The 25,225-nt window shown below is 37.7% G+C and overlaps 2 protein-coding genes across 2 annotated transcripts; one reads left to right on the plus strand and one right to left on the minus strand.

Annotated features, from left to right (window-relative positions):
• Positions 1 to 7,152: 7,152 nt before the first annotated feature.
• On the minus strand, positions 7,153 to 7,482 carry LOC122022824 (zinc finger protein 7-like). Its single transcript, XM_042580938.1, has one exon. The coding sequence runs from the start codon at positions 7,480 to 7,482 to the stop codon at positions 7,153 to 7,155; it is 330 nt and encodes a 109-aa protein (XP_042436872.1).
• Positions 7,483 to 8,709: 1,227 nt separating this feature from the next.
• LOC122025364 lies at positions 8,710 to 11,210 on the plus strand. The gene has a single exon (XM_042584169.1). The coding sequence runs from the start codon at positions 9,470 to 9,472 to the stop codon at positions 10,763 to 10,765; it is 1,296 nt and encodes a 431-aa protein (XP_042440103.1). The 5' UTR covers positions 8,710 to 9,469; the 3' UTR covers positions 10,766 to 11,210.
• The last annotated feature ends 14,015 nt before the right edge of the window (positions 11,211 to 25,225 follow it).

Genomic DNA, 25,225 nt, shown 5'->3' on the forward strand with positions numbered 1-25,225 from the left:
TCTGTTGGATATCAAATTCTCAGTACATGAAGAAATTGTCATCCCTACTTTCATTACATCAGTTGAATTATATAGATTCTGTAAACGACCATTGATTAGTCATGCAAATTAGGGATGGTCTATTTATTGATTTATTAGAAAATTTTTATATGAAATGGAAGTTTTGTTAAGTTTCAAAGCTAGGTAAATCTCAAATAACAATTAACCTGCGTGTTAAAGTTAATGTGTTGACCATCATTATGAGGAAGTTGGACCATCACTCTTCCATCGTGCATGCAATTGTTGTATGAATCAAAGAGTCACCTTGATAAGCTAAACGGTTACTTAGCATTTAAGCTTACTTACCCTCTAAGTTTCTTTCAAGTCTATATAATGGCTTTGTAATCAAAAGTTTATGAAATAGAAAACAAAATATCTCTTTCTCCTCAAGAGTTCTACCAAAATTCTTCAATAGTTGGTATCAGAGCCTCCAGGTTCTACCAATCCAAATCCATGGCCAGCTCGAGCTTAACAAGCATCAACCATCTCATCCCAGAGTTTAATGGCGAAGACTATGATTTCTGGTACATAAAGATGAAGACCATCTTTCGATCTCTTAACCAATGGGAGATTGTGGAGAATGGAGTGCAAGAGCCCGAGGAAACCACTGCCCTCAACGAAGCCGGTCTGAAGAAATTAGAGAAGTCTCGACAAGCCGACGCAAGTGCTCTCTCAATCCTTCAAAGAGCAGTCACTAAGGCTATATTTCCCAGAATCATGCGTTCCGACACTGCTAAAGAAGCATGGGAGATCTTGCAGAGCGAATTTCAAGGAGATGTGAAAGTGAGAGCGATTAAGCTCCAATCACTACTCAAGGAATTCGAAAATGCCAAGATGCAGGAGAAAGAAACACTCATGGAATTCTCAACCAGAATCTTTGATTTGGTCAACATAATGAAATCTCATGGTGAAGATATTACAGATCAGAGACTGGTACGAAAGATTCTCATCTGTCTTCCTGAGAAATATGATCCCATTGTTGCCGTCATTGAAGAAACAAAGGACCTAACAACACTCACAGTTCAAGAAGTGATGGCGTCCCTAAAATCGTTCGAGCAAAGATTGTCCAGACATTCTGAAAAGCCAATAGAGGGTGCATTCCAATCAAAGCTCAAAATTGGTAACAACGAACGAGAGGGCCAATCACGAGGTGGATGGAAATCAAGAGGACGAGGTGGACGTAACTCAAAAGGAAGAGGAAAAGATAACTCATCGAATTGCAGCAACTGCAATAAGCCAAATCACTCCGAGAAGGACTGTTGGTTCAAAGGCCAATCGAGATGCAAAATATGCAATCGATTTGGTCACCTCGCCAAAGATTGCCGAAGTAGGAACTCTTATCAGGCAAATCAGGTTGGAGAAAATCAAACAGCTGAGGAGACACATGGAACATTCTATGTATGTCACACAGCCACCAACAAGGAGCAAGGAAAATGGTTGCTAGACAGCGGATGTAGCAACCATATGACGCCGATCTCAGAAATTTTCTCTGAGATCGACAATAGCATCAATGCTCCTGTTCAGTTTGGAAACGGATAGCAAACAAAGTCAAAAGGACTTGGGAGAATCGCCATCGAGACGAAGGAAGGTCCGAGCTGCATCAACAATGTCTTGTGTGTGCCGAGCTTGAGTCAAAATTTACTCAGCCTTGGACAATTGGTGGAAAATGGGTACAAGCTCTGCTTCGATAACAATGAATGTGTTATATTTGACAGGAGAGATAAGTCAAAGGTGTTGACAAAGATCAAAATGGTCAATCGAAGCTTCGCTCTCAACATTAATTATGCCGATCTAAAAGCTCATCGAGCTTCTACCTCGGACTACCTGACATCAACCTTATGGCATCGACGACTTGGTCATCTTAATTTTCAAAGCCTCAAAGAATTATCTGGCAAGAGTATGGTGCAAGGACTTCCTCAAATAGAAGGAAAGCAACATATATGCGAAGGATGCGCGTTTGGAAAGCAACATCGACTTCCTTTCCCAAAAGGAGTATCATGGAGAGCTAAAGAAAAGTTGGAACTTATCCACACCGACGTCTGCGGACCGATGGACACCCTTTCTCATGCTCAGAATAGGTATTTCATTCTTTTCATCGATGATCACACTCGCATGACTTGGGTCTATTTCATGAGACAGAAGTCCGAAGTATTCATGATATTCAAGAAATTTAAGAGTCTCGTCGAAAAACAGAGTGGATGCTTCATCAAAACCTTAAGAAGTGACAGAGGCAAAGAATACACTTCTAAAGAATTTCATAATTTTTGTGAAGATGAAGGAGTAGAAAGGCAACTAACGGTAAGGTACACCCCTCAACAAAATGGTGTTACCGAGAGGAAAAACCAGACAATCGTTGAAATGGCAAAATCAATGATGCACGAGAAAGGTTTACCCAAAATCTTCTGGGCTGAAGCAGTCTACACAGCCGTTTACTTATCCAATCGATGCCCAACCACGGCCATACCAAACAAGACTCCGTTTAAAGCATGGAGTGGTAGAAGACCATCGGTGAACCATCTCAAGGTATTCGGAAGCATTTGCTATTCTCAAATTCCAAAAGAGAAACGAAGCAAACTTGACGAATCTAGCGAAAGATGTATTTTTGTCGGCTACAGTACCATGAGCAAAGGTTATAGACTATTTAACCTACAGCTGGGTCAAGTTATTATTAGCCGAGATGTTCAAGTTGATGAAAATGCTTTATGGAATTGGGAAGAAAACAAAGTTGAGAAGAAAGACATTTTGATCAGTACTGACAAAGAAGATGAAATTGAGCCAAGCACACCAGATTCAAGCTCATCTCAACCCAATGACGAAAGCTCAACTGATCCAACTTCATCAAACTCCTCATCCCCGAGCACAACTCCAAAAAGGTACAGATCATTAGATGATATATATGCTACATGCAATTATTGCTCCATTGAGCCTAAGAACTTTGATGAAGCAATCAAAGAAGAATCGTGGAAAAAAGCAATGGAGGAGGAAGTCCGTGTGATTGAAAAAAATCAGACATGGGAGCTTGTTGATAAACCGACAGATAAAGAAGTCATAGGTGTTAAATGGATCTATAAAGTCAAGCACAACCCAGACGGATCCATTCAAAAACACAAAGCAAGATTAGTTGCCAAAGGTTATTCTCAACAGCTTGGAATTGACTACGGGGAGACGTTTGCCCCAGTAGCTCGGCTTGACACAATCCGAGCTATAATTGCATTCGCCGCTAGCAAAGGGTGGAAACTTTATCAGCTTGATGTCAAGTTAGCGTTTCTCAATGGTGAATTGAAGGAAGAAGTGAATGTAGATCAACCTTAGGGTTTCATCCTAAAAGGAAAAGAAGAAAAAGTCTACAAACTTAAGAAAGCACTATATGGACTTAAACAATCTCCTCGCGCTTGGTACAGTGAGATCGACAACTATTTCAACCAAACAAAATTCGAGAAGAGCAAGAGTGAACCAACTTTGTATGTCAAGCAGCAAGGTAATGATGTTCTTATAGTCACTCTTTATGTTGATGATCTAATTTTCACTGGAAGCAACAAGAAGATGATTGAAGAGTTCAAAAATGACATGACTCAAAAGTATGAAATGAGCGATATGGGTCTACTTCGACATTTCTTGGGCATGGAGATCTACCAAGAAGAAGAGATAGTATTTATCTGCCAAAAGATATATGCAGAAAAGATTATGAAGAAATTCAACATGCTGGGATGCAATCCTGTCTCTACACCACTCATTATGGGGGAGAAATTGAAAAAGGAAGATGGAGGAAAAGCAGCGGATGCCACTCATTACCGTAGCCTCATTGGTAATTTGTTATACCTCACAGCAACTAGACCTGATCTCATGTATGTTGCAAGTCTACTCTCAAGATTTATGCAGAGTCCGAGCCATTTTCATCTCGGTGCAGCAAAACGCGTCTTACGATATGTTCAAGGGACAACCGACCTCGGTCTAAGCTTTCAAAAGAATCACGCACTTAACCTTGTCGGTTATTGTGACAGTGATCTTGGTGGATCCTTAGACGACATGAAAAGCACCTCGGGGTACTGTTTCTCTTTTGGTTCAGCAATATTCTCATGGTTGTCCAAGAAACAACAAAGTGTTGCACAATCGTCTGCGGAAGCCGAGTACATCTCAGCATCAGTAGCCACTTCACTAGCAATTTGGCTTCGAAGAATCTTAGCTGATCTCGGTCATCATCAGATTGAAGGAACCGTGCTATACTGCGACAACAAATCTGCAATCGCTATGGCTAAGAACCCAGTTCACCACAACCGAACTCGACATATAGCACTCAAGCATCATTTCATTCGACAGGCAATTGAAGATAAAGAAATTCAACTTGAGTTCTGTCGATCTGAGGAGCAATTGTCTGACATCTTCACAAAAGCGCTTCCGAGAGAAAGATTTGAACAGCTCCGAGCCAAACTTGGAATCCGACAACACATTAAGGGGGAGTGTTAAAGTTAATGTGTTGACCATCATTATGAGGAAGTTGGACCATCACTCTTCCATCGTGCATGCAATTGTTGTATGAATCAAAGAGTCACCTTGATAAGCTAAACGGTTACTTAGCATTTAAGCTTACTTACCCTCTAAGTTTCTTTCAAGTCTATATAATGGCTTTGTAATCAAAAGTTTATGAAATAGAAAACAAAATATCTCTTTCTCCTAAAGAGTTCTACCAAAATTCTTCAATACTGCGTTATATATATATATATATATATAACGACATTATTTTTTATTTTTTTATAAGTTTTAAATTATGTCAATAAAATTTTATCTTTAGGATTTAATGGTTCAGTTACAATATTAAACATAAAAAAAAATTCAAAGCATTTTTTCTTTCAGATTTGCATGAGATATGTGGCATAAGATCCGTAGGATAACAAAGCTCATATATATATAGAGAGTTTTATTATCCCGCGCATCCATTTCACACCCAATTTTTTTCGATTTTAATTTTTTTTGTATTATATATACATATAGATATACACACTCATAGTTCCACTATGAATATTTCTTTATCGGAAACTTTTCAACGATAGAAAAGTCTCGTACAAACTGTTCTTATAAGAACATAACAAGAAAATGAGAATCCAAAAATAAATACAATTGAAAACTACTTTACAACAATAAACCTTGCTTTATTTGCTCTTTTCTTATTTTAGATTGCCTCTTGGTGGTAAGAAAAATAGTAACACTTCTCTCCCAAACCCTCAAGAACCGGCTTCTCCAAAACATTACGAAACCCTCTTTGCTAGGGTTTCTCTTGGGCTGAAAATGTCTATCAATCGATTGGTCTTACCCTTAATTGATTGTCACGTCAGATCGACCGTTCAAAACCTACAGAATAACTCTTTTTCACTCGATCAATTGATTGGTGAGTCATTCCAATCGATTGATAACTTCCTAATCAATTGAGTGAATAGATTCCGAAGCCTTCTATTTTCACGAAAAAATACTCCCAATCGATTGACAATGCTAAATCAATTGTTGCAATCGATTCAGCACCTTTCTGTTTCCTCGTGAAAACTGTCCAATCAATTTGCCTAATCAATGAGTATTGTCGAAATCGATTGCATTAATCGAGTCTGACACCTTTTGTACTCCACGAAAAAGCCTTCAATCAATTATACTAACTGATTGCCCAATCCCAAACCCTAAATCCGAATTTAGGGTTTATCAATCGATTGACACATAACCAGTGACGAATCCAGGAATTCAAGTATGGAGGGGCAAATCACGATAAACAAGGGACAATATCCTTCATCTCTACCGATGGAACCCTATAATACTAGAAGTTCCACCGCCGGCAAGGGGGGGGGGGGCGACCGCCGATGCCGTCCCCCCACTGGATCCGCCCCTGCACATAACCCCAATCGATTAGTAACACTAAATTCAGGACTGCATTCATGTCTTTCTTGGATCCGGTTGACCTCAACCTACCAAGATTCTCTTTGCTCAACATCTGGTCATCCTTAACCGATAGAGACTCCATTGCTTAATATCGGACCAACCTTGACCTATTGGAACTAGCTCACCAAGTGTACGGTCCTCTTTGATCCACTTGAAATTTTCCTTGCCAACATTCTCATTGGACTTCTACCACCTAGCCCCGCTAGGATTTTCATTGCGTAGTTCCTAACTAGGTCTTTCACTTGCTAGCCGCTAGGACTTCCTACTGTATAATCTTCAGTTAGGACTTTTCGTTGCCTAATCTCAAATTAGGGTTTCTCATTGCCTAACCTCAAGTTAGCACTTTCTGATGTCTAACCTTTAAGATTTTCTAAATCAAGTATCTGATCTTCATTGATCTACTTGATTTCTCTTTCACATATTGTGAAACATCGAAACTTAAGCTCGGACCAACCCGAGCTTAATCAAATTGGTCAATTTTGACTTGAGAACGATTGCACCAACAATATACACATCAACAACTCACACATTAACATGGATAACAATTAGCAAAGAATTATCTTACTATTTTATTAAGAATCTAGACTCTTTATTAACTAATTTTGTTGAAGCCCAAAATGAAATTACGTTAATGTTCTTTTTTCTTTTCACACTAAAAATAATTTTAAGACTTATTAGTAATTATAATTTTCTTTAGTTGTTTTTATATAAAAATATGTATTGTCATGATTCTCTTTAATCCCACATCTTAGAATTGGTAACACTACGAGCATAGAAGCTTTATAAATACCTTAGGCCGACGACATTAGAAAGTATATTTTTCTCAACATTTTAGTTAAGATCTAATATCTATTCTTATCAATTTAATATTTAATATAAAAAATTAAATTAACTTTTATAAGGAAGAATAACCCTTGTATTGCACTTCTAGTTTATTAGTCTAGTACTAATTTACAAATATTCATATATTATATTACATATGTCACAAATATTCATATATTATATTACAGATGTCACGTTTAAGCGACCAAGTATGGATTACAATGACTACATGATAGATATCAACAACAAGTGCAGCACCACATAATATTAGTAACAGTGATTAAATGGCTAATTAAATAGGAGAATTTAGATGATTGTGATATTAATATTAGTTAGTTAATTATCACATGCAGTTTTTTTAATTAAATCATCTCATAGACGGAGTGACAAGTCGACGACGTCGCCGTCTTCAGCCTTATTAGGGCGGGATGTGGAGGCAGCTGTGGAGGCGGGGTGCTCTCTGGCTTGGCGTGCTGTGTCGAGGTTCCGCTTGGTGAGTCTCCGCTCGAACTTGTGGGCGTTCTGGTGGCCGCCCAACGCCTGCGAGCTCAAGAACTTGCGGCCGCAGTAGATGCAGGAGAACAACCGAAGCGGCAGCGATGACGTCAGAGAGTCAACGCCAAATTCAAGGCTGACTGCCGCCCTCGCCGCCGCCGCAGCCGCCTCCTCTTCGTCTTTCCTCTTCTTCTTCTCAGAGTCCATTACAAAGAGGAGAGTGGAGAAAGCACTTGGGTCTGGTGGACTCTATTTATGGTGTATAGAAGCCTATTTATTATATACAATTATCTTATAATATGTGTTTTAAAAAAATAATGTAAGACATATTTTAGTATATTTTGCCTCCGTGGCAATTATAGCAGGTAACTTTTAGCTTTGTAGGCATCTAAAACGTCGAGCACGAATTAAGAGATTTTTTTTTTTAAAGGGTTGGTTGAGTCCAGATTTTTCTGGTTCCAAAAACTAAAGTAAATCAAAGTAAATCGACGATGTACCATTTATAATTATCATTTGATGATGATCATATTTTGATAGTAATTGATTATAATTTTTTTCTAAATTTATCATCCTCCTATATTATAATATTAATTTGGGTTGAAATAGATAACTTAAAGCCACCCCTATTCGATGTCAGGTTGCTTGATCATTTGTCCACTATCGATGACCTCCAAACCGATCATTAGTCATCCAAATTATAACTTGAAAGGATGATAAATTTAAGAAGAAATCGTAATTAATTATGATTGGATCATGATCATGATCTAATCATAATTATTAGAGATCCATCTCCTATATTTTTTTATGGACCAAGATATCTATCCTCGGATTGGTTAAATCAAGAATACTAAATTGATACATAGTAAATATTTTTAGATTTATTTTAATAATCGTCCTCCCAAATTAATAAGTTAGACCTGATGTTAATTTAAAATATATAAAGAAATTAATAAATAATATATATATATATATATATATATATATATATATATATAATTTAAACGTGTTCTGTAGCATATGTATATTTATTTTAGCATCTTTCATTTATTTTATACAAGTATAAATTAATTAGATGGAAGTTTAATATATTTATGCAGGATATTATTGAAAAATTAAAAAGAATAGTTAAACAAATTTAATTTATCAATTTTTTTCATAGAACATGATTCAAAATATATCTCTCCAAATAAATTTATTATTATTAAAAATTCTAAATATAAAATTGGATATTATCCATTAAAAAGTGTTCTTTGGGTAGGTAAACGGTTCGCTAAGTCTTATTTTTCATAATTATTTTGCAAATAGAAGTATTTCAAAGATCAAATAATTTTTTAAAAAAATAAAATTTTGAATTAGTTAAATGATTCACCGAAATCTTTATTAAAAATATCAAATATATTATTATTATTATTATTATTATTCGTTTTCTTTGTTTTTGCCTCCGCCGCGATTCACCGGAGTTTTGGAACAAATCCAATTTCGAAGACGAAGTCCGAGCAATCATAGCTAGAGAGAGAGGGGAAGATGATGATTCGGAAGCTCTGATTGGTTGATTGATTGAAAGGGAACGAGCTCCAGAAGCGGAGGAGACGGCGACGGCGGAGGAGGAGCGAAACTCGTTCTAGGTCAAGAAAGTTGGCAGTTCCATCGCTGCCTGCGCCGCTGCTTTTTCTCCAAGACGCCGGCTCCGGCTCTCCTCCTCGCATCCACGCCGCAAAGGTCCGATCTTTTTTTCCCCCCTTTGCCCTATTTCCTGCGCTTGCGCTTCGGAATCTTCCCCCTCCCGCCCTAGCTCGGCGCTTCGGGTGGTTCGCCCATCGCAAAGTGGCGGATTAGGGTTCCGGAGGCAATATGAAATGCGAGCTTTGCCGAGCTCCCGACCCCGGAATTTTTTGCTTCTCGAGTTGGGTCCAGTTCTTCTAGGGTTTTGACCTGGCTTGATCGCGATTGGCTTCAAGATCGTGTCTTTCTAGTTGGTTGAAGCTCGGGATCGTTGCCTTTTTAGTGGTGGCTGTCCCCCATTGCTGCTATAGGGTTTTGTGGCGCGAAGGCGAGATTTTGACTAGCTCGTTCTGAGATGAGGCGGATGGCATTCGTCCTTACTCTTTCAATCTACTGGAAGTGGATCAAGCTATAGTTCCTTTGATTGGAAGACAACAAGGATCCGTAGCTCAGACTTGATCTTGTGAGTTGCATGCCCTCCGTGCACTGGGAGATGTCGACATCAGAGCCCTTGCAGTACAGCCGTATCAATGCCAATGATCTCAAGATGCAGATTGTTAGAAATCTTGGGAGCGAGCGGTCAAAGAGGTATTTTGGTTTTTTGAATAAATTGTTGGCACAGAAGTTGAGCAAGTCTGACTTCAACAAGTTCTGCATTCCGATCCTCGGCCGGGAGAATATCTGTTTGCACAATCAACTCATTCACTCAATCCTTGCAAACGCTTTGCAGGCGAAAACCCCACCCCTAAACTCCCTTGACAAAGCTGTTTCCAAGGCTGTTGGAAAGAAAGCATCTCATGGTGCGAGTGTGGTCAATCATGAAGAAGCCCCATCATCCTCAAACTCTGTATGGACTAATGGGCACACCTCGCCGACATCGAATCACAAGGTCAGAATGTGCAACCATGACCAGAGAACAAAAGACGTCCCTTCTAATTCTCATACGCAGAACGGAAGGACAGAAGTTGCTTTCCATTCTTCTGTGTCATCACAGAAGAATGCTGTTAAGGAGAATGGATTTCTTGGCCCCTCCCGTTTAGCAAGACCCATGCTGCAGCAGCAGCAGCAGCAGCATCAAGATGTTTCCTCTGAACCGCCTCTGAAGAGACCGAGGGCAGAATGCATTGCACCTAACAGTCAACCTGTTCCTGAGATCAATGGTTCAGTTGATAATGTAGCCGTGGAAAACTCAGAATTGCGACAAGCTGGTGACTTGAACTCCAAGAGAGGTCCTCTACAGGCCCCACTTGGGATTCCATTATGTTCTGCAAGTGTTGGCGGGGCACAAAGATCTTTAACATTGGCAATTGATTCTAGCAGTGGTAATAGTCTTCTTGGCAGAAGCTCTACCTCTGGAGAATTATGTCACACCGGGGCCCTAATGAAAAGAATGGAGAAAATAGCAGCAGTACATGGCTTGGTGGGTGTTGAATCAGGTTGCGCTAATATGTTAAACAAAGCTGTCGATGCTTACGTGCAGGACCTAATTAGGTCATGTGCTGGATTAGTAAGAGCAAGGCTGAACCATCCAAAACCTTCAAGCTTCAAGCAGCAAGCTCAGGTCAACCCTATAAATGGTGTGTTGCCTCGAAATCATCCTTATGTACAGAATGGTCCAGCGTCTTCAGAGTGCACGCAAAGGCTGAATGCATTCACCTCCATGTCTCTGGAGGATTTTAGGGTGGCAATGGAGCTAAATCCGCAGCAACTAGGCGAAGATTGGCCAGTGCTAGCAGAAAAAATATACTTCAGATCAAATGAAGAATAAATATGGTGGATCTTTAAGAACCTCAAGAATTGTTTTGTTTTTACTTCTCGTCTCTCTTGGAGCATTAGCACGGAGTAGAGCAATTCTTTTATATATATCTTGGTGAGTTCGAGTGGATGAAAATAAGTGAGACTCACTATTATTTGTCTGGAAACCATAAGGGGACATGTTCCACCAGTACAAGAGACGCCAAGCTTCTTCGACATGGTTCACAGCACAATCAGAGATCAGTTTTGCAGAATACTAATCTAGTAGTGTCTAATGTTGATTGATACAGACGAAGCCAGTCATGTAGGATTTGCAGGAATGACTGTGTGTAACATTAACTGCATAAGTTACTATAGTAGTTCTATTAATGTGATTTCTTTTGAAGAAAAGGTTGTCTAAATTTTACTGTACTCTCCGAGTTTCTCTTCCCTTTGGTTTGATGGCACTGCAATATCTTTTAGTCATTTGAATCACTTTGTTCTAACTCATATCGAATATTATGGTAAGTCAAAGGTGTGCTGCAAATAGCCTGCAGATAATTGAGTTGATACGGATTTGTAATATTCAGATACAGCAATTGCTAATCTGTTATGGCACCTTTGCCAACAATAGCATGATCTGCTTCGGTTGAGAGAGTTTGGATCTGTGAGTGTTTAGTCTATGGTTAACTCCTACAAAGAAGCTGTGGCTGTGGAAGTTGTTGAATATTACCAAGAACACAGTCACAGGAAATTTCCTAGCTTTATGATTTGTTGGTTTACTTCTTTCTTTTGATTCGATTCCTACTCGCTTTTTTTTTCACACTGATTTGTTTTGTTTTAGTCGTATTGGATGCTAGATTATTATTATTATTATTATTATTATTATTATTTGATAATTCTGATGTTAAAGTCTACCTAATCCAGGAGATAGACAATGGTACTCATCTATACGCTGATTTATTTTTATTTTAATTGTTGACGTATTTGATGCTAGATTTTGATGTTATTTTTTATTTTTGATAATTCAGGTATTTAAGTTTACTAATCTAGATTTATTTTATTTTAGTGGTCGACGTATTTGATGCTAGATTTTGATGTTATTTTTTATTTTTGAAATTTAGGTATTTAAGTTTCCTCTAGGTGGTTGACTATGTTCAGATAAATTCAATACACATCTTATATACACTTAAGAACCAATACTAGATTTTGGTATTAGAGATAGCGGTTGGTGGTACTTGATGCTAGATTTTGATGTTATTTTTTACTTTTTGATAATTCAGGTATTTAAGTTTCATCTGACTAATCTTTGATGCTAGGTTTTGATGTTATTTTTTATTTTTGATAATTCAGGTATTTAAGTTTCCTCTGACTAATCTAGGAGGTTGATTATGTCCAGATAAATTCGATACACAACTTATCCACACTTAAGAACCGATACTAGATTTGGTATTAGATACAGCAGTTGGTGGTACGCAGTTGACCGGACAATTGTTGGACTTGGGCCACCAGGTCTGGCCCGCTGGGCTGTCACGATCCAGTTTTGAGCTACTTTATGTTCCACGTAAACTCAGTTTTGCAGTATTTAATAAAAACATTGCTAAAAAGTTTTTTTTTAAAAAAATAAAAAAAGTTAAATGGCATTTCTGAATAACTTTCTTCCATTTTGGTCTTGTTTATTCATTTAAATTTAAATAATACATGAGCTTGAAGAGATAAACCAATTCGTGCTAAATGACTAGCCCAATAAAATTTAATTTATGAACGCAAAAGTCATAAATTCAATGGATTGAAAAAACTTAAAATGGATCAAGCCACTTCGAATTGTAAAGATAAATGATATTTATCTAGAAAATTCATCTAGAAAATTTTTAAGGATAGACACATAAATGATGGGACCCACAAAAAGTGAAATGATAGGTCCCATCATTTATGTGTCTATCCTTAAGAATTTTCTAGATGAATTTTCTAGATGAATATCATAGCTCAATTGTAAATAAGTTCCACTGCTACGAAATTCTAGAGAAAAAGGGGACGATATAAAACAAAAGGTTAAACTTAAAAGGGTGATTCAAATAAACCATTTGATATCATGCCACCATTAACAAATCTGTTAGTGTTGATATATCACCTTCATGTAGAAGTGGTGAAAAGTGGAGAAAAGATGCATAATGACATTTAACATCCTCAAAAGGAAGAAAAGAGAAATAAAAACATCTATTGACTCAGTAGGGTCACAATGCATCACTCGAGTTCTTGACAAATAGACAACCTTTAACCATCACGATTACAAGATATTTACATTACAGGCATTGAGGAATCTACCTTAGTTCTCAAGCCCTGAAAGAATTTCCCATTCAAATGGAAAGTACTTGATGCCGAAGGAAGTTCACATCGTGAACACTTATTAGATACGAGCACCGTAGAAACAGGAGAACATAGTGTATCAGTGTTTTAAAAGCTAGACCAATTATGCTTGTGTTGTCAGATCGGGAAGAACCTAATCATGGTCGCACAATAGGTGATTGGCTTAGATTAAGTTCCATCCCAATGAGACGACCGTGCTCCTACTTCGACGGGAAGGCTCACCAATTCATCTTCCAGGACCAGATTTCAAAACAATGTTGAATTTAATTTAGGAACTCACCTAAATCAGCAAACTATACTTGCTTCAGTGGCATGCTTTTTTGTCTGCCTGATGCCTGATGCCTGATGCCTGATGCCTGATGCCTGATGCTTCACCTGTTCTCACTTTTTGACATCGTCTGCTTCTCCGAAATTTACTGGATATCATTATCCAAAATACTAGTGGAGTTAGTTAAAAAAAAAAATCATCCAAAAAACCCACATAAAGAAAGGTACAAGGAAATACCCAAAAAAGGCTGAGAAGAGCCTGTACATAAAGAATGCAGGTGAGGCAAGTAGAGCAGTAGCCTAGAACAAATGGTTCTTTTTAACATACTGTAATTAAAAAATATAAGACGCTTGACATAATTCTGGAAGAAATCATGTGCACAAAAGAAAGATCATTCACTCAAAATTAGGATACAAGAAACAACTGAATATTAGCATTAGTGCATTACCAGTAGCCAGAGAAATTCTTTATTTGCAAGTGGCTTCGAGGCTTCATGTCTCTCTAATGTGCCCTGGATAAGAGATTGAATCTATGGTAGAGAAAAGATTGATGCAAGATGTTTACTAGTAACTAGAAACAACATTATAGTTTAAACAAAACATTATACCTGTGAGGTCTTCAATACTTTGTGCTTGTAGTCGTTTTACGACTATCGGCACTGTCGGGGATTGCCGCCAGGAGAATGCAAACTGAAGGTTGTGACTTTTCAAATCGTCTTTTGATCTCGACCGCCAGATTAACTCATTCAATCTGACGCTTCAGATCAGATCTGGTCACCAAAGGTCAAATTGCGACTCTTCGTGATCAACGCTCCAGATTGTATCACTTATGATCAACAAAGCACCCATTGCGCACGTGCGCATGCGGGCTCCATTAACACAGCACCTGTGCTTTTTTGTGTTAGCTCCATTAACACAGCAATGCATATAAGAAAGCATGCTCTCTTGGAAATTTCAGATGTGGGACTATTCCCCATCTACTTCCTTAACGTTATTTTTGGGCTTAACTTTAAATAATTAATTTTTCATTCATCCGTACTCGGTTTTGAGCAAATTAATAGTCTAGATTCATCTACGTGAAACGTAGATTTCGATTTAGAAGTCGATTCTAACTTTCATCGATTGATGGCACCTTGATTGTCCCTTGCAAAATTGTATTGGTCGTTTTAAGACCTAATATCCAATAATCCCCCATATGAATGGAAATTAATGCATGTATGCATGCTGCCACTTTATAGGAGTCCAATCGATAAGTCAATGCATCGGAAGAGGTAGCTTGATGTTTTAAACCTTCCGTAGTGGAATACTATTGAGCATATTAGGCTGCGCAGTGAACGTGATATCTTGAACTACTCAGCTGTTTGTGTATACTAAGACAATAACATCCACACAGAGCCTTATCTCACCTACTTTTGGTTCTCATGGTCGGTTCCATTTTTACCATGGACACCATCTTGGATTCATGAGTGCTTTATTGAAGTGGCATGTCTTCACACTCACATAGGTGACATAGAAAAGTTTCCTACTATACTCCACCTTGTAAAGGTATAGAAGTCATTAAAAGCATACGCTTAACCTCACTACATGTGGTAGGATAGCACAAGCTCATCCTAGGATTAGGATAGAGATAATATATCTCATGTGCTCTAACACAACTTCTATAATTTTGTTGTCCCATTGAACAAAGATCTTGGGATCTCCAATCAACAAGGTTGAGTTACCGCTACAGTCATTTTAGTTGTACATTTTTAATTTCATTCCTCTTGATGAACAGTATAATTGATCTTGACTTAGCCCCTTCGTAAGAGGGTCTGCCAAGTTATCTTTTGACTTGACACAGTTGATTGCAATCACTCCGTTCGAGATCAACTGCCAAATAGTATTGTGCCTATGACTTATATGTCAAGACTTACCATTATACATACTACTTTGTGTCATTCCAATTGTCGATTGATTATCACAGTGTATAAGTATGGCGGGCACAAGTTTCGTCCTGCTCGGAATATCTTCCAAGAAATTCTTCAGTCATTCAGCTTCTTCTGCTGCTTTGTCTAGTGCTATAAATTTGGATTCCATAGTTGACCAAGCAATATATGTCTGCTTTGTAGATTTCCAAGATACTGCTCCTCCACCGATTGTGAATACATACCTACTAGTGAATTTGTAATCTTTTGTATCTGATATCCAATTAGCATCACAATATCCCTCTAAGACAGCAGGATACGTTCCGTAATGTAATCCGTAGTTCATAGTATATTTTAAATAGCTAAGAACTCACATCAGTGCTTTCCAATAGAAGTCGTTTGGATTACTCGTAAAATGACTCAGCTTATTTACCACACAAGCAATATCTGGACGTGTGAAGTTTACGAGAATCAAGCTGCCTATTAACCGAGAATATTCCAATTATGATATGGGCTCACCATAGTTTTTCATTAAGTGTTGACTTAGATCCATAGTTGTTTTTACTGATCGTACACATTGAACCTTTTCAACACTAACTCTACATAATGGAATTGTGTCAAAACTATCCCATCAGATATCCTGAGAATTTTAATTCTCAATATAACATCTGTTAGACTCATATCTTTCATATTGAAATTCTTGGTCAACATTTTTTTTACTTATGATTACCTCATGATTACTACCCATTATAAGCATGTTGTCTACATATAAACAAATGATTACATGACCTTCAAGTATGTGTTTGACATAAATACATTTGTCATATTCATTTATTTTGAATTTGTTTGACATCATTGTTTTGTCAAATTTTTTTGTGCTATTGTTTAGACGCTTGTTTAAGTCCGTACAACGATTTAACAAGTCAACACATCTTTTCCTTTTTTCCTGGAACTACGAACCCCTCAAGTTGCTCCATATAGATTTCTTCTTCCAACTCATCATTTAAGAATACAGTTTTAACATCCATTTGGTGTATTCAAGATTAAATAGTGCTGTGATGGCTATCAACACTCGTATGGACGTAATCCTTGTAACCAGTAAGTAGGTATCGAAGTAATCAATACCTTCCTTTTGCTTATATCCTTTGGCTACAAGTCTGGCTTTATACTTGTCAATCGATCCATCAGCTTTATACTTGCGTTTTAGTATCCACTTACTGTTGGATCGAGAAGCGCTAGAGGGGGGGAGGGGGTGAATAGCGCTCGTGGCTATTTCAGCGATTTAAAACTATGAGTAGAAACACAGCGGAATAAACAGAGAACAATCACACAGAAAGACGCAGGGGATTTTACTTCGTTCGGAGCCTAGATCGACTCCTACTCGAAGGCCCGCGATCCTTGATCGCTTTGTGTGGGCAATAACTATAAGTTCGATAAAAAATGATTACAAGATGAAGTACAATAGCTAACAATAAACAATTTAATTATATCGACGACAGTGAGAAAAACTGAAGTTTCGGAGCTCCGGGTCGTCGGGTGGTTGTCACAGCAGTTCGGGATCGTGTCGTTAGCAGCTAGTAGCAGAGAGATTACTTGGAATTGCTTGTTATGAGCTGTTGGTTGAGATCCCTTATAAAGGGTGTTCAAGGTGCCTTCCACTGTTCACCAAGGCGCCTTGAATGAGCCGAGTCAGCCGCGGAGATAAGGGCTGAACTGGTCGAACCTTATCAGGTTCAAGGCGCCTTCAGCCTCTCCAAGGCGCCTTCATCAAGCTGTCCAAGGTGCCTTGGCTTCCTTCAAGGCGCCTCCAAGCTTGCTTCGCAACCAGCTCAGGTTTTGCACCCGAGGCGCCTCCAAGCTCCATGGAGGCGCCTCGATACTGTTCATCCGAGGTCAATTTTGCACTTTGGTCCCTACAAGATATGTTAAACGCAAAAATACCCTGCAGCACAAAGTTAGCTCATAACCCATAAGTGATAGTATAAAAGTGAAAGTTTGACAATCTCCGAACTGTTCGAGTCTGACTTCGGGTTTCCAACCGGAAACCCTAGGTCGACCCGACGCCTACTGTTCCCTCTGCGAGGAACGCGTCTTCACCTACTCCCCTCAAGAGAGATTACCTGATGTCAGTCCAGTCCTCCAGACCGACTGGACTTTCTGCCTAGGGTTACCACCCCCTAGGACCTAGGGTTACCACCCCCAAGAGTTTTTCTCCACCTAGGGTTACCACCCCCTAGGACCTAAGGTTACCCCCCCCCCCCCCTTAGGATTTTCCTCCACCTAGGGTTACCACCCCCTAGGACCTAAGGTTGCCACCCCTTAGGGTTTTCTGCCACCTAGGGTTACCACTGTTGGTTGCTACTCGGAAAGCCTAGAGATTCCACTGTATAAAAATTTTATACAAAGGTCTGAACCTTTTCCTAGCTACCATGTGTTCTTTTAAATTAAATTTTGGATCGCCTGCGGAACTTAACACGTTTGATCCAAAACTTAATCTATTTGTTCTTTTAGGTTTTGACTTGGATCTCCTGCGGAACTTAACACGTTCGACCCAAATCACCTTAAGTTATTAATTCCATTAAATATTAATTTCCATAATCGGTTCCCAGTACTGACGTGGCGAGGCACATGGCCTTCTTGGATATGGGAGCAACCACCACAGACTAGACAAAACCTTTTATAGAAATCTAATATTTAATTTCCTAAAATAACTTTAGGTTAACCGAAAAGAACAATCAAATCACAAGGAAAAATAAAATAAAAGAACACAACTTCGAAAAAACATATTCGAAATACTAGAACGTAAGCCTCTTGTATTTGGTATTATTTCCAAAAATAACTAGTATGATGCGGAAAGAAAAATTACTAGTTATACCTTGTAGAAAAACCTCTTGATCTTCTACCGTATTCCTCTTCTAACCTCGGGCGTTGTGTGGGCAACGATCTTCCGAAATGAGAAACCACCAAGCACCTTCTTCTCCTCCTAGCTAGGTTCGGCCAAAACAAGAAAGCTTCACCAAGGAAGAAGAAAAACACCAACCAAGCTCCAAGAGATGCAAGCTTTCTCTCCTTCTTCTTCTTCTTCTCCAAGTAGTATCCGGCCTCCACAAGAGCTCCAAGCAATAGAGAGTTTCGGCCACCACAAAGAGGAAGAGGAGAAGAGATAATGGCCGGCCACAACACCAAGAAAAAGAGGGAGAGAAATAATTGAGGTTCACCTCATGAAAGCACCCCACCCCTTCTTTTATATTCCTTGGCCTAGGTAAATTAGGAAATTTAATTACAATAAGATTTCCTTAATTTCCTTGACATGATTTAATTGAGAAAAATAAAATAAAATTTCTCAATTAGATCAATATTGGCCGGCCACATTAAGAGAAATAAATTTAGACAAGTTTTAATCAACAAATTAAAACTTCCTAATTTGTTTCCAGAAATTTTAAAAAATAAAATTTCTCTTCAAAAAATCTCTTCATGGTTGAGAAAAAGAAATTTCTAGAATTTTAATTTTACAACATGTGAATAATTTTTAAAGAGAAAATAAAATATCTCACCAATCTACAAATAAGGAAAGAGATCTAATCTCTTTCTTTAATCTTTTGTAGATCCTTTTCAAGAGAGATATTTTAATTTTAATTCTCTTTAATAGATTATATCTTCCACATAATAAAAATTAAAATTAAAAATCTTTTTTAATTTAATTATGGCCGGCCCTACTAGCTTGGGTTCAAGCTAGGGTCGGTCACCCTAAACCCATGCTTAGGCCGGCCCTAGCTTGGTTCCCAAGCTTGCTTGGCCGGCCCCCTTTAGGTGGGTATAGAAGATGGGTATAGGTGGGTATAGTACTCTATAAATAAGAGGCTACGATAGGGACCGAGAGGAGGAATTGGTTTTGGTCTCCCGATAAAATTAAGCATCCCGTGTTCGCCCCGAACACACAACTTAATTTTATCAATAATAATTCATTCCACTAGAGAACTATTATTGAACTACCGCACCAATCCCAAATTACATTTTTGGGCTCCTTATTATGAGTGTGTTAGTCTCTCTGTGTTTAAGATATTGAATGTCCACTAATTAAGTGAGTTACTGACAACTCATTTAATTAATATCTTAGTTCAAAAGTAGTACCACTCAACCTTATCATCATGTCGGACTAAGTCCACCTGCAGGGTTTAACATGACAATCCTTATGAGCTCCTCTTGAGGACATTATCAACCTAGTATCTCTAGGACACAGTTTCCTTCTATAATCAACAACACACACTATAAGTGATATCATTTCCCAACTTATCGGGCTTATTGATTCATCGAACTAAATCTCACCCATTGATAAATTAAAGAAATAAATATCAAATATATGTGCTTGTTATTATATTAGGATTAAGAGCACACACTTCCATAATAACTGAGGTCTTTGTTTCTTTATAAAGTCAGTATAAAAAAAACGACCTCTACTGGTCCTACTCAATACACTCTAAGTGTACTAGTGTAATTATATAGTTAAGATAAACTAATTCCTAATTACACTACAACCTTACAATGATTTGTTCCTTTCCATTTTGGTCGTGAGCTACTGTTTATAATTTATAAGGTACTGATAATATGATCCTCTGTGTGTGACACCACACACCATGTTATCTACAATATAAATTAATTGAACAACTACATTTATCATAAATGTAGACATTTGACCAATGTGATTCTTATTTCTAGATAAATGTTTATACCAAAAGCTAGGCTTTTAGTATACATCCTAACAATCTCCCACTTATACTAAAAGACTAAGCTGCCATATCTGCTACCATACATCTGATTCCCAACCCTTCAACATGCCCATCAAAAGCTCTTTCCTTAAGGACCTTAGTGAAAGGATCTATAGATCATCACCTGATGCAATCTAGGCGGCAACAACTTCTCCTCGTTTATACGATTTACTTGCGCTCTATTGTGTTTACTTGCCTTATAGACTTATGGTTTCTTCGAGTTTGCTACTGCACCAATATCATTACAATAAATTGTAATAATCTTTGGACAAACCAGAAATCATATCTAAGTCTATCTTGAGGTTATTGAGTCATTCAGCTTTTATGGCTACCTCAGAGGCTTGCCATATACTAAACTTTTATGGTAGAGTCCAGAAAAACACCTATGCTTATCACTCTTCCATAGTTATGACTTTACCTCCTAAAGTAAATACAAAACCCCGAGGTTGACTTACTATTGTCCCTTTCCGATTGGATGTTAAAATCCATGCAACCCACAGGAAACAAATTATCTGCCTTATAAGCTAGCATATAATCTCTAGTGCCTCCAAGATACTTCAATATATGCTTTACCGCAGATCAATGTCCTTGTCCAGAGTTGCTTTGATATCTACTAACTATGCCCACGACAAAATAGATATCTGATCTCGTGCATAGTATACATTAGGCTTCCGACAGCCGAAGCATAAAGAACTGCCTTTATTTCCTTTATCTCCTTTGATGTCTACGGAGACATATCTTTAGATAAAGTTACTCCATGCTAAAAAGGTAAGAAACCTTTCTTGGAATTTTGCATGCTTAAAACGAGGAAGGATTTTTTCGATGTATAAATCTTGAGATAAGTAAAATATTCTTTTCTTGCGATCCCTTATTACTTTGATCTCAAGAATATATGCATTCTCCTAAGTCCTTTATATCGAATTGTTTGGATAACCATACCCTTACTTCTGACAACATTTTGATATTGTTTCCAACTACCAAAAATGTTATCTACGTATAGTACAAGAAATACCACCACGTTTCCATCACACCTTTTATATACACAAGACTTATCCGGTTACTAAATAAATCCATAGGTTTGGATTACTTTGATAAACCGGATGTTCCAAGACCTTGAAGCTTTGCCTCAGTCCATAGACTGATTGAGCTTGCACACAAGATGTTCTTAGCCCTTTGCAATGAATCCTTCTGGTTGCTTTATATGGATGCTTTCTTCAAGACTTCCATTAAAGAATGTTGTCTTGACATCCACTTGCCAAATAGATAAAAGAATCCGGATAGACTTAAGCATGACTACCAGTGAAAAAGTTTCCTTTTTCATTAAGCCTTGCTTTAAAAGTTTCTACCTTCCTGTCTATCCCTCTTTTCCTATTATAGACTTTTTATACCCAAAGGCTTTTACACCATTTGGTGGTTCTACAAGCTTCCAGACTTTATTAGAATACATATATTCTAATTCTATTATTCATTACTCTTTGCCAAGATGCTGCATCTTTATCTTGGAGTGCTTCGTCATATGTACGGGGATCAGGTTCATGCCCACCAGGGGTCAAGTCCAAAGACTCTCCCAAAACATGAATCCTTTAGATTGCCTAACAACCCTCCCACTATGTCGAGACACTTTCTACAATTGTACGTGTTGCAGTTTCTTGTGGTATTTCATCTTGTACAGTTGGTACTAGATTAGACGTGTCCTTTAATTTCCTTAAGAACAATTTTTACTCATGGGCTTATAGTCCTTTTCTAAAATCGGGCATTGGTGCCAACAATGACCTTCCGATTTTAAGGACTAAAAATCTCTTTTCATTTTTCTAGGATAACTCACAAACTAGTGAACTCATGTCCAATATAATCAGTGTTTCTCATGTGCCAGACCACCCAAATCCGAATATGCTTTAGACTAGGCTTACGCCCAATCTGTAATTCTATGGGAGTAGAGAGTTCTAACTTAGAAGGTACTATGTTCACTTCCGTTTCCAGTGTATATCCTTAAAATGAATTTGGTAATTTTCTGAATAACTCATCATCGATCTAATCATTCCATAAGAGCCTTATACCTTCTTTCTACTACACCATTCTGTTGGGGTGAACTAGGTGCAGTTAGTTGGGATTAAATCCCGACTTCTGATAAGTGACTCCTAAACTCTCCTAAGAGGTACTCGTAACTACGATTTTACCGTAGTATCTTGATACTTTTACTTTGACATTACTCCATATCAGCCTAGTACTCTTTGAACTAATCAAAAAAACTTAGACTTGTGGCACGTCAAGTAAATGCATCCTTATCTCGAATAGTCATCTATAAAAGAGATGAAATATTCGAAACAACCTCTTCCTGGATAATCAAAGGTCTACACAAATCAGAATGAACCAATTCCAACATATCTTTGGCTCCATACCCCTTAGACTTAAAAGCTTCTTGATTATTTTTCCTTCCAAGTAAGACTCACAGGTTGGAAAGATTTTCACTACCAATGAACCCAAGAGTTCATTGGTTATTATCCTTTGAATCATACTCAAGTTAATATAACCTAACCTTAGATGCCAAAAATATGATTGGTTCATTTCCGAAGATTACTTTCTCTTATTAAAGTTAGAAAATGTGTTATTAATTTCCATTTATTGCATCGTGGGAGTTATTGGATAATAAATTGTCAACCAATGTATCAGAATAGATAACTTCCCTATTTTTCTTGATAACAAACATGTTATCAAAATAGACAGAATATCTATTCTTTAGTAGTTTAGAAACCGAAATCAGGTTCTTTCTAAACTTAGTACATAAAGACAATTTCTGAAAATCCATATTCTATTCCTATCAGAGGATAAACATTTCCCACTGCAACAGCTGGTACTTTTGCAGTAGTGCCTATGTAGACGATGTTTTCCTTTTCATATAGTTGTCGGGTTTCCTGGAACCCCTGCAATGAATTGCAGACATGATCAGTGGCTCCCATATCTATACACCAGGTACCGGTAGATAACTCCACTAAACATGTATCAACTAATGAATAAAATACACCTATATTGTTCTTAGTTCTAAGAGGGCAGTCTACCTTAATGTCCAAATCCTATTTCCAATCAATTATAATTGGGACCACTAAGTCTATCCTAAAGTATATCAGCTAGGGATTGACCATCATCCTAAGAATCACAAAAATATTTGGTTAAGACCAACTTCTTAAAAATCCCCATAAATTTTGTATGCCACGTTAGTGTGGACGTATACAAATTCAAAGAGGAAATTTTATCATTTAATTTTATTATCTCGTCAACCTTACTTTATGACGAATAAAATTAATAGTTGGTCTATCTTTAATCAAATATTTGGTCAAGACTCTAAATTTAAAATAATATTGATTCCTCTAACAATACTATTTAAATTTACCAACACCTCAAAACACCGTGAATTTTGCATGCCACGTTAGTGTGGACGTATACAAAATCAACATTTGTAAGAGGAGGGTTTTACCCATTAACTATCTTGTCAACGTAACTTTATGACAAATAAAATTATCTCAAACACCGTTAATTTTGTATGCCACATTAGTGTGGACGTATACAAAATCAATCATTTGTAAGAGGGGTTTTAACCCTTTAATTTTATTATCTTGTCAACCTAGTTTTATGACAAATTAATAGTTGGTTTCATTTGGTCACACAAATAATAGCAGTGACTCCGATGGGGAGGATACTATTAGATGTGTTTAAGTGTATACCATTACTTGACACTAAGTCCATTAATAAGATTATGCCCCTTCCGTTGGGGAAGATCACACGCTCTTAATTAACTTCCTATAGTCATCCAAAAATGGAAGTCTGTTCTAGTGATCTGCAAACAAGCTCATCCGTTATGGAGGAAGACACTCAGAGCCAACGCGCAAGCTTGTTTGCATCACTTACAAACCAGTAATGGAGACCATGGGATTTACTTAAAAATCCCTCTCCCACTTAGTTATTTATTAATGAGGAATTTTAACTATGCTAGCCTACTAAACTTGTAAACTAACATGCACACACAGCACAATATAAAAGCAATAAATAGAAAATCTAATTTTCAACTATTATGGCTTTTATCTCTAGTTGTCTTCCGTGTGTTGTCATCCCAATCTGCTGCCATATTTGGCCACCGCCACCGGGTCTAGCTGTCGCCTCTATCTTGCTCCTAGTTCCGCTGCGCCTCTGGTCCTTAGAAGATTCCACGCTTTGCAAGATTCGATCCGCGACATAAATAGAATTTTACATTTTTGATCCTATATTCCATAAAAGAAATGTACATATATCTAGATCAAAAATAAAATCCTAATAAAACTAAATACAGCTCCTGCTGTATTTTAATACAATCATGCACACACATATAAATGCCCTTGACATATCCAAGGGTTCAATCACACACATAATAATTAAAAGCCATAATAGTTGGATCCTGCATCCACAAAGTTAGCACATCCTACTATTAACCTGCCTAAATTATGTATGACATGTGCATAATTAACCTAATACCAAATACACAGAGGCAAAACCCTAGCTCTGATACCAATTGTTGGTTGCTACTCGGAAAGCCTAGAGGTTCCACTGTACAAAAATTTTGTACAAAGGTCTGAACCTTTTCCTAGCTACCATGTGTTCTTTCAAATTAAATTTTGGATCGCCTGCGGAACTTAACACGTTTGATCCAAAACTTAATCTATTTGTTCTTTTAGGTTTTGACTTGGATCTCCTGCGGAACTTAACACGTTCGACCCAAATCACCTTAAGTTATTAATTTCATTAAATATTAATTTCCATAATCGGTTCCCAGTACTGACGTGGCGAGGCACATGGCCTTCTTGGATATGGGAGCAACCACCACCGACTAGACAAAACCTTTTATAGAAATCTAATATTTAATTTCCTAAAATAACTTTAGGTTAACCGAAAAGAACAATCAAATCACAAGGGAAAATAAAACAAAAGAACACAACTTCGAAAAAACATATTCGAAATACTAGAACGTAAGCCTCTTGTATTTGGTATTATTTCCAAAAATAACTAGTATGATGCGGAAAGAAAAATTACTAGTTATACCTTGTAGAAAAACCTTTTGATCTTCTACCGTATTCCTCTTCTAACCTTGGACGTTGTGTGGGCAACGATCTTCCGAGATGAGAAACCACCAAGCACCTTCTTCTCCTCCTAGCTAGGTTCGGC

Source organism: Zingiber officinale, chromosome 9B, assembly GCF_018446385.1.
Source record: "Zingiber officinale cultivar Zhangliang chromosome 9B, Zo_v1.1, whole genome shotgun sequence".
NCBI lineage: Eukaryota > Viridiplantae > Streptophyta > Magnoliopsida > Zingiberales > Zingiberaceae > Zingiber > Zingiber officinale.

Excerpts from the sequence above, each read along its gene's own strand:
- LOC122022824 (XM_042580938.1), bottom strand. The coding sequence starts at position 7,482 with ATGGACTCTGAGAAGAAGAAGAGGAAAGACGAAGAGGAGGCGGCTGCG.
- LOC122025364 (XM_042584169.1), top strand. The coding sequence starts at position 9,470 with ATGCCCTCCGTGCACTGGGAGATGTCGACATCAGAGCCCTTGCAGTAC.